This window comes from Cornus florida, unplaced genomic scaffold (assembly GCF_030987335.1).
Source record: "Cornus florida cultivar Cherokee Brave unplaced genomic scaffold, ASM3098733v1 CherokeeBrave_3.0.0_Hap2_Chr11, whole genome shotgun sequence".
NCBI lineage: Eukaryota > Viridiplantae > Streptophyta > Magnoliopsida > Cornales > Cornaceae > Cornus > Cornus florida.
This window is the reverse complement of record NW_026775581.1, coordinates 91,504,041-91,518,122: the sequence shown is the minus strand read 5'-3', so window position 1 is coordinate 91,518,122 and position 14,082 is coordinate 91,504,041. Positions and strand designations below refer to the sequence as shown.

The window sequence follows — 14,082 nt, the reverse complement described above, 5'->3', positions numbered from 1 at the left end:
GCACCTAGAACAATAAAGCTTTAATAAAATGTCCACTTTTTGTCTTGATGATCGGTACTAGATTTGTGTGTTAGTTTGAGGGTAAGGATGTGATTAATTCTTTAGTTAGCTAAGATAGCAACACATTTGATGCTGATCCACTCAAAAAGGATTCTAGAGTTGTTTTGATTTGCATGATAATTTTCTTGATGTGTAGAGGACCATACTTGCTTACTTGATGTTGAGATTTTAGGAGATTGCTCGGAAATGTTTGAAATATTGCATACTTGAGGTAGTTTTCTCCCAATGCTTGTTTGTAATATTGGTGCCTCTTTTGTGAGAATGAGCTTAATGTTTATGGGTATCATTTCTGGAAACCCTCACGAGACTTCACTCGTCCACTAGGGTTAACCTAGAGGTTTAAAAGGCTTGTTGCATATGCTAAGTGCAATCGTGTTCCCTACGAAAGTGGCATTATCAATTTATTGCTTTCTAGTTATAGTTGTTTAGTTGTTCATTTCATTTCTTTACTTCGTAGTTCATTACTAGGGACTAGCAATATTTAAGTTTGGGGGTGTGATGAGCGCTGAAAAGTGCGTATTTAAACCCCTTAAGCTTAGACATTATAGTATCTTTATCTATCTTACTTTACCGTTTTAGATTGATTTCGTATTATTTCCATTTTTAGGCACTTATCCCGAAAATAAGCTAACTCAGCCAAATAAGAGCAGAAATGAAGCAATTCTGGGATGAATAAAAGAAATGAGCTAAGTGGAAGCAAAAGGAAGAAAAAGGTGGAATTCAACATCTTCGATCGATCTCAGATCAAAGTTCGATCGATCCAACATGATCTATCTCAGCACTTCACGATGGATCAGAGCCATGATGACATTTTCAGAGACCTCAAAAGTTCGATTGATCCAACATCATTTTTCGATCGATCGAACTGCCTTGTCCTTATCCAAATGATTGATCTTATCTAGTTGTACCACCCTACCAACCACTTTTGTCTTTTTCCCAAAAATATCTTCAAAATATCTCAGATTTGTCTTTATCCAAAAAGCGCCACCAATGAAGATCAATCCAGCCTAAGTCCGATAGATCTCAGCCATGTTCGATCGATTCAAATCCAAGGTTCAATTGATCAAACTTCCTCTAGTGCAAAAAAGTTAAATTTCCAGCTCATTGAAAGTTGTCCTTCATCAAATCATTGGGGAATATTTTGTGCATGACCCCAGCTCATTTTGTGTGTCACTTTGACCTACCTATATAACGATAAGGATTACTTTTTACATGAGAGCACCTTATATCATATCATCTCATATACCTTTTAAGAACTCTTGGAGAGCAAGCTTAGAGGAGGAGGAGGCTAGAGACACTATTGGAGACTCTTCATCAACCAAGGAGCAAATCTCTACTATGGAGTTAGCCCTTGAGGGTTGGAGAAGCACCACCATGAGTGGCTAGACATCATCTTGGTGCTAGAGTTAGCCCCAAACATGCTTTCTACATCTTGATTTTGTGTATTATTAAGGGATTAGTGTTGTAATACATGTTTTGGCACTTTTATATATATAGATCTTGTTTATTCAATGATTTATATAGTTTAATGCTTCCAATTGATCATTTCATTCTATCCATATGTCTATGTATGCTAGAATAGATGTTCATGTATTTGTTTCTATTTCTTGTGTTATTAATGCATGTCTATATGTATTAATGCCATAGATCTAGAGATTGTCAAAACATTATGTTTAAAGAAATGCTCTTGTGATTTTCTAGATGGTTCATGCTCATTTCTTGATGGATTGTGCCTCTCCCTTAGTTTATTAGTTTAATTCATGTCATTAACTTAATTGTAGTGTAGTGGTAGCATAGTTGTTAGATGGGAGGACAATCCATACTTGTTGTTCGATGTTCCATACTTTTGAATGCAAGTAGCATATGTCTCTAACCTTGTGGTGTATTTGGCTTGTGAGCTTAATGAAAGGATTAATGACTTGCTAGACATATTGTGCTTTTCACATGCTATTTAGACAATATATACTTAATTGCTAGATATATTGTGCTTTTCATATGTTGATTAGACAATGTATGGTTAATTGGTCACCCTTACTAATTGAATCAACCAAACACACACACACATCAATATTGCAACACACATTTCCCTCATTAGTCACTAGTTAAGGGTGTAAAAAAGCATTACTTGGTGGTGACCTCTAAACCCTAATAACTCTCTCTCTCTTACTTACTCCTTATTGCATTAAATTATTTAGTTTAATTTCCTCTCTAATTTAATCAACCAATCAACCATTTGTTTGATCACTTGACCTACATTTATAGAAGCCACTACTACCTTCACTAAAAATATAGTTAGGGTGAGTAGGGATCGTCCCAAGGGATTGGAGTTGATTAGACAATGTATGCTTAATTGGTCACCCTTCCTAATTGAATCAACCAAACACACACACACATCAATATTGCAACACACATTTCCCTCATTAGTCACTAGTTAAGGGTGTAAAAAAGCATTGCTTGGTGGTGACCTCTAAACCCCAATAACTCTCTCTCTCTTACTTACTCCTTATTGCATTAAATTATTTAGTTTAATTTCCTCTCTAATTTAATCAACCAATCAACCATTTGTTTGATCACTTGACCTACTAACCCTAATTGTGATTTCACAAGCTAATACGACTCTAATCCCTTGGGACGATCCCTACTCACCCTAACTATATTTTTAGTGAAGGTAGTAGTGGCTTCTATAAATGTAAAACTTGGCCCTCACCTTAATGCATACTCTCTAAGCTTGTAGTACGAGGACGACGAACCGCCACCAGTTATTTATTATTTAATTGGAGTTCAATTAATTTCTTTTAGTAGAGTAGAAATTAATTTATGAATTAATTGAATTGGGTTCATGGACCGGGCCAATTATTAATTCATTGTAGCCAATAAAATAATAAGCCTAAAGGATTCTCACTCATAGCCCAACTTGATATTAGAATCCTATTAGATTTGAGACATGTGAATTAGAGATTGAGAATGATTTATTATTTCATTTTCTTTATCTTTATGTTGCGTATATATATACATGGTCTATGTATATTTTAGGGTGACTTTAGGAAGAAGGAAAAATGAATATATTTTATTTCTTTAGAAAATTAAGGTTAGTGTTCTTATCTAATGGAGGCTCCCACAAGCCTAGTTTTCCAAGGTCATTCATGGAGGCTTATGAGTGATTCCTAAAGGTACAACAATTACCAAGAAGATGAAGATCCAAGGAGAATGTATCTTGCTGAGGGATCTACAATAAGTGAGAACATTCACTTTGGATGAAAGATTTAAAGGTTTACTCAGACCTTTGATGTAAGTATTCAATTTGTTAATTGAATGATACATCATGTTTTATTTTTGCATAAAACTTGTCTCTATGTGAAGAATCAAGATCTGTGAATGAAAATCCCTCGAAAAGTTTTTAAAACTAGCACGTTTCCTAACAGAAATTGCCCCCTGAAAATAGAAAGTACAATAAAATAATGGATACATGAGACACTGGTTCAACCAGAACTTGAGCAGAATTTTGCGTCATGTATTAGAAAAGCTTAACAAGAGGAGGTTGGTGACCAAGGGTGATCAAATGGTGATAGATTCTGTGACTCTAAATGTTCCCACAATGTTTCCCCCCACATCTGGAAATGTTTCACAACCAGGAAGAGGCTTCACCTTGCCTGTTGGATCAACTGCAACCGGGTACTTAAGAAGGTGACCCTTCATTTCAGTAACTTTATCAGCAACATATTGTTTCCAGTTCAGCTCACTCAGTGACCTTACTCGTCTCGTACATTCAAGACTATCAGGTTGCTCAAAACATTCCTCGAGAAAACCAATGTGCTCTGCCCATAGTGACATTCTGTACCCATAGATCTGCACTCACATAATACATATTCATTATTCAAATCAATAACAGAATGCCAAGACTGCTAAAAAAATATAAGTATTATTATTATATAAAATGTCGAAAAGCTTATTCACAAATCTGATAACTTTTTTAAGAATATATATGTCATTAGCATGACTCCAAAAACATGTGCGTACGTTAAGTTGTGTGCTTCAATATTACCCACAAACATGGTTATTTAGGCCTCACCTTACTAACTTTGGTCAAATGGTGAATACAAGGCAAACTAACTTGCAGTTGAATTACATGTCAATATGAGTGAATACATATTTTTAGATACACATTTCCTACAAAAAGGCCTTCCAATCTTTTAATCTCAACAATGCATATAGTTTTCAACGTACATGAGATCCAAAAACATATAAATTTAATGTTATTTGCAATTATATAGACCATGTCATGCTTCTAAATTTTAGCCAACCATCAATCCATTTTATTTCCTTGAAAACGTACTGATGTTGAACCTGTGAGATATATTTTGTAATTGGTTAATTTCGTTGTCAAAAACAAGTCCGATCGAGTTGTAATTTTTCGATTCAAAATTTCGAAGATTGAAGATCGGATGTGGATTTGAAGAAGTTCAAATGTTCATGATATACTACACTCCGAGATGATAAGAACAATGCTCTAAAAAGGTTGAGAGGTAGTGAGAACATTTATGAAGGGTTTTGAAGGGTTTTAAACAAGATTTTACATTCTGTCCATCTTGAACTAGTTCAAGATTTATTGAACAGGTTCAACATTAGCAGAATTGCCTAAGTTTCAAGACTGGCCATCTTGAACCGGTTCAAGGGGCTGAACCAGTTCAAGAATCCGAGGGATTCTTTACTGGTCATCTTGAACCAGTTCAGCCCCTTTGAACTGGTTCAAGAAGTCCTGGTACTATTCCAATTTCAAGTTACCTTGTCTGATTGTTTCCTTTTTGATCCCAACTTCTTACCAAGTCCTATGCACGAAATTTTTCATATTTTCTGAGGGATTAGGACTTTATAAACTCTATATAAACCTTGTTAGTCTTCCAGGTTTATTAATGATTTTAGGGAAAATCAATTCTATATTTTGAGAAAGCCTTTTAGAGAGAAAAATTCAGAAAATCAAATCTGATTATTCTGAATTTATTTATGAGAGCACATACATATGTGATTTAGTAGTGTTGTTCTCTATCTCATCGGAATTGGAGGTATATTGAAGATTCAGATATTCCGTATGAAGAGTAGGATTTAATTCTTCTACATCAAGTTCAGATCTTGAAGAATAGAAGTAAAAACGATCACACTTTAAAAGGGTTGGAGCCAAGGGCGGATCCAGGATTTCTAGGTGGGGTGGGCTAACATTAAACATGAATACTAAAGAATTGATTTGGGCCTTTATTTTAGTATGGTGGCTGAGTTTACTTGGCTTCATTGGGTTTTTGGGGTGAGCTAATACTATTAATTTTTTGTATTTTTTGGGCTGGGATAATTTATTAGTATAGTATAAAAAATAAAAAAATTTTGGGGTGGGCTACAGCCCACCTTTGCCTACCTCTGTGTCCACCCCTGGTTGGAGCATTCGAGGAGTGTTGTCTGATCTACCTGCTACTCTTCTACAAATATCAAGTATAAGCCTGAGGTCAAGTTGCTATTGGACGGGAAGTCGTAAAGCCAGAGGATTGTCAACAATTGGTGTGTGGTAGAACGATAGGGTGTGAGCCAAAGTCAAAGTTCGGTGTACTTTATTTCAAACATAGTCGATCGGTTAACTTTGGACTGAATAGTCCATGAGGTTTTTCCCATGCAAACAGTTGACGTATTTTATCAACTGGGGTTTCCTTGCTAAAAATTCTAGTACAATCTCTCTAAACTGAACTTGATTTACTTTTAAGTATTTATATTTATGATTGTGGATGTTTAATTTATCAACTAATTTAATCAATCAGAAATTGAACAAGTTGACCTAATAACCAGATCTAGGTCATTAAAGGAGTTAATCATAATTAAAATTAATTAACTGTTCCGCACCCCACGTAACTTTATTTTCACAATTTGGTATCAGAGAGGGATACTCGATATACAGAGTAGATCATATTTGTTGATTTATTGTTGATTGTTTTTGTATCATGTCTGAAAATTCATTTGTTGATGCTTTACCTCATGTTTTTGATTCTATCACAAGCATGCAAATTGAGTGGTCAAAGTTTAAAAAGGATTTTGAAAATCTGTTAGAGAAATTGAATCTTGCGGAACTTGATAGAGATATTTATAAATTAGAAGTTTCTGTCTCTAACAAAAATTTGGAAGAAATTAGCCATAAGAATTTGAATCTTCTTCATAAAATTGATTTTCTTGAAAAGGAGCTTAAGAAAGTAAATTTGTTTAATAAATCACTGGAACTTAAAATTGATAATTTGAGTAGTGAATTTGTTTAATCAAAACAGTCTTTTCAGAAAGTTAATATTGACACTTGCAAAATTGATAAGTTGAAAGGAGTGGTTGAAAATATTAGGAGTAACAAAGATTTGGCATCAACCTCAAATGATTTATATTTTCAAAAATTTAAAGATGTTTTTGTAAAAGTTGAAACCAAACCTTGTGTTATTTCTAGTTCTATCAAACTTATTTCAACATGTCATTTTTATGGTGAAAAATGGCATATCAAGTATAAGTGTCAGAAAAAAAAAATTGAACTAGGGAATAAATTAAAAAAATCTAAATAGTTCAAATTTGAAGAATAAGAGGATTAGGACTATTGAACCTTGTGACACTTTGCCTAGAACAATAGGGAAAACATTGCATAATTAATCTAACATTGTTTGGGGTAAGAAAAAAAAAATTAAATGCCTTGCCATGCACACTACACTTAGAGTACTTGGTCCATGTGGTTGGTACTTTGATAGTGGTTGCTCTAGGCATATGATAGGGGATAGAACATTGTTTACCACTTTTAAGGAATACTCAGTTGGTACTGTTACTTTTGGTGATGGTTATGTTTCTACTGTAAGTGATAAAAGTAAGATCAAATTTTCAGGAATTGGGGAGTTAAAAAATGTTCTATATGTTAAAGGTTTAGCTGCTAATCTGTTGAGTATTAGTCAAATCTGTGATAATGAGTTTCAAGTCAATTTTACTCAACAAGGGTGTTTTGTAACTAATGAAAAAGGTGAATGTATCTAGAAAGGAACTAGAACTTCTGATAATTGCTATGATGTATTTTCAGATCCTTCACTAATATGCTTTTCTACAGTTACTGATGAGGCAGTTTTATGGCATAAAAGACTTGAACATGTGAATTTTAATGATTTAGTGAATTTGTCTAATAATGATCTTGTTCGAGGTTTGCCTAAATTGAAGATGTCTAAGAATAAAATATGTGGTCCATGTTAATTAAGAAAACAAACTAAAGTGTCACATAAGAGACTTGTTCATAAAGTCACTTCTCGACCTTTAGAATTGATTCATATGGATTAAATGGGTCGCATAACACCTAATAGCATTGGTTGAAAAAGATATATGCTTGTTATGGTTGATGATTTTTTTAGATTTACTTTTGTTGCATATTTGAGAGAAAAATCTGATACTTTTGTGAATTTCAGGTCTATTTGCCAACTTATTCAAAATGAGAAGGGATATTGAATTAATCGAATTAGAAGCAACAATGGAGGTGAATTCGAATCTAAGGAGTTTATTGAATATTGTGATAAGAATAGTATTAAGTATGAATTTTTAGCACCTAAAACACCATAACAGAATGGTGTAGTGGAAAGGAAATATAGGACAATTGTAGGTACGGCATGTATTATGTTCCATGAGAATAAAATTGTAAATCACTGTTAGGCTGAATCAGTACGTACTGCTTGTCATATCTTAAATAGAGTTTTATTTTAGGCCTGAAACTAAAAAGACTTCATATGAATTATGGTATGATAGAAAGCCCACTGTCAAATACTTTAGAGTCTTTGGAAGTAAATGTTATATCCTTAGAGATAGGGAACACTTGGGAAAATTTGACTCTAAAAGTGATGAGGGTGTGTTTTTGGGTTATTCACAAACAAGTCGGGCTTATAGGGTTTTTAATCTTAGAACCAAAGTGGCCATGGAGTTTATAAATGTGGTTTTTGATGATTCAAAATTTAAGACAACCTCTTCTCAACTTGATAAAGAAAAAACTAATTTTGAAATTGTAGGAGAAAGGAAAGAACCTACAATTCATGAGGAAGAAAGAGTTGAGAATTTAGGTGGAGAAGGTAAAGAGGTTGAAGAAAATGAGGATGAGGAATTAGAGGTCACCCCTGATGAACCTATAGGAATTCTTGCACCATCTTTAGATATTCCCACATCTAGCAGTTCTAGAGTTCGATCAAGTCATCCAGTTGACAAAGTGATAGGTTCATGGGATCAGCATGGTACTAGGAGTACAGTCCGTGATCATACAGGACAATCATGCATTGTAGATGACATAGAACATTCATGTCACATGGCTCAGTTTGAACCTAAGAATGTTGATGAAACACTTCAAAGTTCTAATTGACTTATGGCTATGCAAGAAGAATTACTTCAATTTGTGAAGAATGATGTTTGGGAACTAGTGCCTCGACCTAGTGATGTTAATATCATAGGAATCAAATGGATTTTTAAAAATAAACTTGATGAACATGGTCTTGTGATGAAAAATAAAGCTAGATTGGTTGCACAAGGATACACTCAAGTTGAAGGAATTGATTTTGATGAGACTTTTGCACTTATTTCTAGACTTGAGTTTATTCGACTTCTTTTTGCTCTTGCATGTCACTTTAAATTCAAATTGTTTCAAATAGATGTGAAAAGTGTTTTTCTAAATGGTATTTTGCAGGAAGAAGTTTATGAAGCATAACCAAAAAGTTTCATTGATCCACATAATCCTGATTTTGTGTTTCATCTTAAAAAGACTCTTTATGATTTAAAGTAAGCACATAGAGCATAGTATGAGAAGTTAACTTCTTATTTAATGCACGAGGGCTTCAAAAGAGGAAGAGCAGATAAAGCATTGTTTATTTTCAGGAAAGGAAAAGATTGCTTAAATATATGTGGATGATATTATTTTTGGTGCTACATGTGATAACTTTGTTCATAATTTTTCTAAAGATATGAGTAATACTTTTGAAATGAGCATGGTTGGTGAACTAACTTTCTTTCTAGGTCTCCAAGTGAAACAACTTGATGATGGGATTTTCATATTTCAATCAAAATATGCAAATGAGCTAGTTAAGAAATTTGGTATGAACGATTCAAAGCATGTTCAAACTCCTATGAGTACTTCATTCAAATTGGATAGAGACTCTGATCCTAACAAGGTTGATCATTTCTTGTATAGGAGTATGATTGGTAGCTTGTTGTATTTGGCAGTAACCAGATATTTCATTTAGTGTAGGTGTTTGTGCTAGGTATCAAGCTGATCCTAGAGAACAACACATTCTTGCAGTCAAGCGCATTATTCATTATGTCAATAGTATATTAAATTATGGGTTGCGTTATTCTTCTGAGTCTAACTCTGAGATTACAGACTATATTGATGTTGATTGGGCTGGTAACAAGGATGATAGAAAGAGTACTTCAGGTGGTTGTTTCTATGTTAGTACTAATCTTGTTTCATGGTACAACAAGAAGCAAAATTACATATCTTTATCATCTTGTGAGGCTGAATACATTGCTGCTGGAAATTGTTGCACACAATTGCTTTGGATGAAACAGATGCTTCTGAAATATGGAGTTGATCAATGTACTATTGTTATCTTTTATGATATTACTAGTACAATCAATATTTCAAAGAATCCAGTTTTGGATTCTAGGATTAAGCACATTGACATTCGACATCATTTTCTTAGGGAACTTGTTGAACAAAATGTCGTGTCTCTGAAAAAAGTGTATACTGATTAGAATTTGGTTGATATTCTCACTAAACCATTAGGTACTCCTAAGTTTTCTCATTTTAGGAAATCTATTGGTATCTGTTGTCTTGATTAAATGCATTGCAAAGATATAGTCTAGAAAGGATTTTTATGCATATCTTAAGAGTCTAGATTATGTTTTTGGGAAGTTAAGCACACTATATTGATTGAGAATGTTGAACACGAGGAGTTTAATGACACATGGACTATCTGTGAAAAACATATAATGACTATGAGGGGGAGAACCATTGTAATTTAGGATTACAATCATTGTAATTTCCTTGAACAATCATTGTAATTTACTTTCCTGCTTGGGTAGATTGCTGAATTGTTTTTAGGATTTTGTCATGAAATTGCCGAAGGGGGAGATTGTGAGATATATTTTGTAATTGGCTAATTTTGTTGTCAAAAACAAGTCCGATCGAGTTATGTAATACCCCTAGTTTCAAAAGGATATAATTGGGATTTAATTTTTATATTTTTGAATTTGAGGTGCTTATGTGGTTATGTGTTTAGATGATTTTATGGTTTGTGTTGAATTTAATTAAAGGTATGTTTAACTAATTTGTTTAAATTACATTTTTGTTTTAATTATTGTATTTAAATTGGGTGGTTTGTTTAGTGATGTTATTTAAGAGTACTTTTATTTATTTTAATTGAATTTCTTGTTTTAATTGTTTTAAATTGTTTATTGGTTTATTAGTTTTTTTTTAAATGATTTAATTGGATTAAATTAGAAGTTATTGATTATAATGTGAACTTAGGGTTATATTCTTTTAGGAATTACGGTTTGGCCGACTGGGGTTAATTAGGGTTTCTGTCTCTAATTACAATTGGACCTAGGTTTTAGTATTTCCTATATATATACTGTTATAATTCTGTATGAGGGTGGTAGAACTCCGTTTCACGAACAGTGAGTTTTTGAGAGAAAACAGAGAGAATGAGCATTAGGGTTTTGGCCAAGAACCAAGGTTGAACCAAGGAGAGGAAGAAGAGGTGTTGCTCGTGGGTTGAACCTAGGGCAACAAAGGAGTGGATGACAGTCGAGAGGTTGCCGGAAAGTCTGGACAAAGAACGATTAAAGGTTTCAAACCAAAACTACAGAGGCAAGTTCTTTCCTTTCTCTCTCCCGTTGCCTGTGTTCTGTGCATCCTTAGACTGTCTCTAGGGTTTTAATTGATCAATAATTAAATTAGACATGTTTGTTATATGCTAAATCAGATGTCTATATGTGTGGAATTATTCTGTTAAAGTTCTGGTACCTTTGGTTTGCAGTTTGGAGTGGAAACATGTTTAATTAGTTAAGGTTTTAAACACTGTAATTGAATTGAACTATTATGAACAAGTCATGGGGATATTAATGGGATGTTATAAGACCTTAGGTTCAGTTTTGAAAAGGAGTAGAGGGGTTGGAATGGAACTGTAGTTGCAAGATTGTATTCAGTGGTTGATCGTAAAAGCGTGTTAAGACGATTGTTGTTTTTGTTGTTGTTTTAATTCCTACTGTTATAGCAAACTGATGGGATGCTACTGGGTGTTAATTAAACTCCTAAGATCAGTTTTAAAGACCAATAAAGTGTTAGGAATAGACCAGAGGTGAAGAGGACGGACTGAAACAAAGCAGGAACGGACTGAAGCTCGCAGAAGGGGAAAGAGACGGCTCCATGGAGGGAGGAGACGGCTCCCCCATGAGTAGAGCCTGCTCTAAAGGAAGTAGAGCAGGCTCTACGTCTAAAAGAGGCGGCTCTAGGCAGGTTAGAGCCTGCTCCACTTATTTGGAGAAGGCTCTATAATCATATTTGTGTTCTGGGGCTGTTTGTGTGTTGTTTGGTTCGATGGTTGTTTTTCTGAGCTGTGTTTGGGTTAGGGAGATGGATTTATATATTAATTCAAGAAATATTAAAGCCCTAGGATGCATTAATTTATTTATATGCTAAGGTTTTAAACCGTAGGAAAATCTAAGGCAAGACGCAGGCAGTTTACGGACTTAGCGGACCGAAAGGACTTATTTGTGCAAACTGCGTCTAGAAATTAAAAAAAGTTGGAGCATGGATTCCAAGCATTATATTATGCTATACTAGAGCCATTTTTAATAAATTAAGGTCTTTATACTCAGGGGTTTAATCGTGGGAAGGTATACAACGGTGTAGGCTGCTAACGGATGAAGGGGGTTTAATTGCCTAAATTAGTTTTAGCAATTTAACGGAATATGTATATATTTATAAATCTTGTTGGGGTGCCATGCTAGGATCATTTAATTAACAAGCTTGATCTAGGCATATCCTGGATGTTAATTGTTGAAAAACTAAATACTGTTCTGGAATGCATGGACTTAAGCTTGTAATCTTAATTGCGGTAACATTAAGCATTGCACTGCAATTACTTGGATTAGGGTTTGGACTTAAATTGCTGAACTAGTACTTAGGTTCTGTCATTCTAATTGGATGTTGGCCTGGAATTAATTGAAGAATTAAATATATATTTTCTGTCAATTACATGGATGAATGCTGGAATTTAACTTGACAAATTAGTAAACTTTGTCTTGTTTGATTTCATGGATGGATTTTGGATTTGTAGTTGATAACTTGTTTAAATTATGTGTTTATCAACTATATGGATAATGTGGACTTTATTTGATGTACTGCTTATATTGTTGCATCATTTACGGATCATATGCATGGTATGTACCGGTATGGGACGGTGACATACGGAGGGACGGATTAGATCAAAACACTAATTCCAACCCATTCATACATACGGAATGGATTAACTAAAACAGTTAAATCCTACATGGTTTCATGTCCTGTCAACTAAAACAGTTGAATGACATACTTGATGGTTGTTTATATTTCTGCGTTACGATGGATAGGGTTTTAACTAAAACGTTTAAATCCTGATTATATGTTGTGTCTTGACCAATGAACTATTGACCGGCACAACATTGTATTTGGAAGGAACTTATATATATAATTGGAGTAGGGATTTAATTAAAACATTTAAATCCTAATTTTATGTCGTGTCATGGCAACGAATCAGTTGAGCGGCACTACATTGGTTTGGATGGGAATTTATATATATAAATTATGGTACCGCGATTTGAGCTTGAGTCTCATAGTCGATGGTTAGGGTGCATATATGCAGTAGGATGCGTAGCTAGCTATGTTGGTTGAGGTATACCCTGTTAGGCTTAGGTAGTCATGCCCACTCAGGTGCGTATTGCATGTTACCTTCTATTCAGGTTGAGACCCTCAACATAGTTAGTGAGAGTCCTGTAGTGTGGATATATATTTATCTATTACGGACTATATAGATATGTTTGAGACGTCTAGGATGTATCTGCGTATCGGGTCTCTGTTTGGATTGTAGTTAGGATAGAACTTGTTCGTGGGCCTGACCCACTATTATTTTTCAGGTAACGGACGGTTCCAGGTCTTAGAGCTTATTCGTGCTGAGCAGAGACGACGACTCATTCTACTGACGATGTAGGAGGTTCTTCATGGTTTAGCAGTGGATTTCTTTTTAGTTGTTCGCTTTTCAGTATTGGCTTTTGATTAGGGGTCCACCAGATGGATTCCCGAGTTGTATTATAATTGGAGAAGTTGGATGTAACAGACTAGTTCTTATTTATAAGATTTATGCTGAAGTTTTCAATAAAGGATTTTCATTTAGTTTCTTTCCAACGAATTTTATTTACTCATGTTTATCTTAATTTTATTCTGTGTTCGATTATTGCTAATTTGTTTGATATCCTCGGGTAGTCGGGCGTGGGCCTGGCCAACCCGCATCCGAAAAATCCGGGAGTATCACAAGTTATAATTTTTCGATTCAAAATTTCGAAGATTGAAAATCAGATGCGGATTTGAAGAAGTTCAAGTGTTCATGATATACTACACTCCGAGATGATGAGAACAATGCTCTAAAAAGGTTGAGAGGTAGTGAGAACATTTAGGAAGGGTTTTGAAAGGTTTTAAACAAGATTTTATATTTTGTCCATTTTGAACTAGTTCAAGATTTATCGAACAGGTTCAATATCAGCAGAATTGTCTAAGTTTCAAGACTGGCCATCTTGAACTGATTCAAGGGGGCTGAATGTTCAGCCCCTCTGAACCGGTTCAAGAAGTCCTGGTACTATTCCAATATCAAGTTACTTTGTCTGTTTGTTTCCTTTTTGTTCTAAACTTCTTACCAAGTCCTATGCACGAAATTTTTCATATTTTCTGAGGGATTAGGACTTTATAAA

General features: G+C 34.3%; 1 protein-coding gene across 1 annotated transcript in view; it reads right to left on the bottom strand.

Annotated features, from left to right (window-relative positions):
• Positions 1 to 3,430: 3,430 nt before the first annotated feature.
• LOC132283670 (phospholipase D gamma 1-like) overlaps positions 3,431 to 14,082 on the bottom strand; it is a 28,796-nt gene continuing 18,144 nt past the window's right edge. Inside the window, exon 10 of the mRNA XM_059785671.1 lies at positions 3,431 to 3,906. Within this exon, the coding sequence (XP_059641654.1) occupies positions 3,616 to 3,906 (291 nt within the window). The 3' untranslated portion in view covers positions 3,431 to 3,615. The remainder of the gene's footprint in view (positions 3,907 to 14,082) is intronic.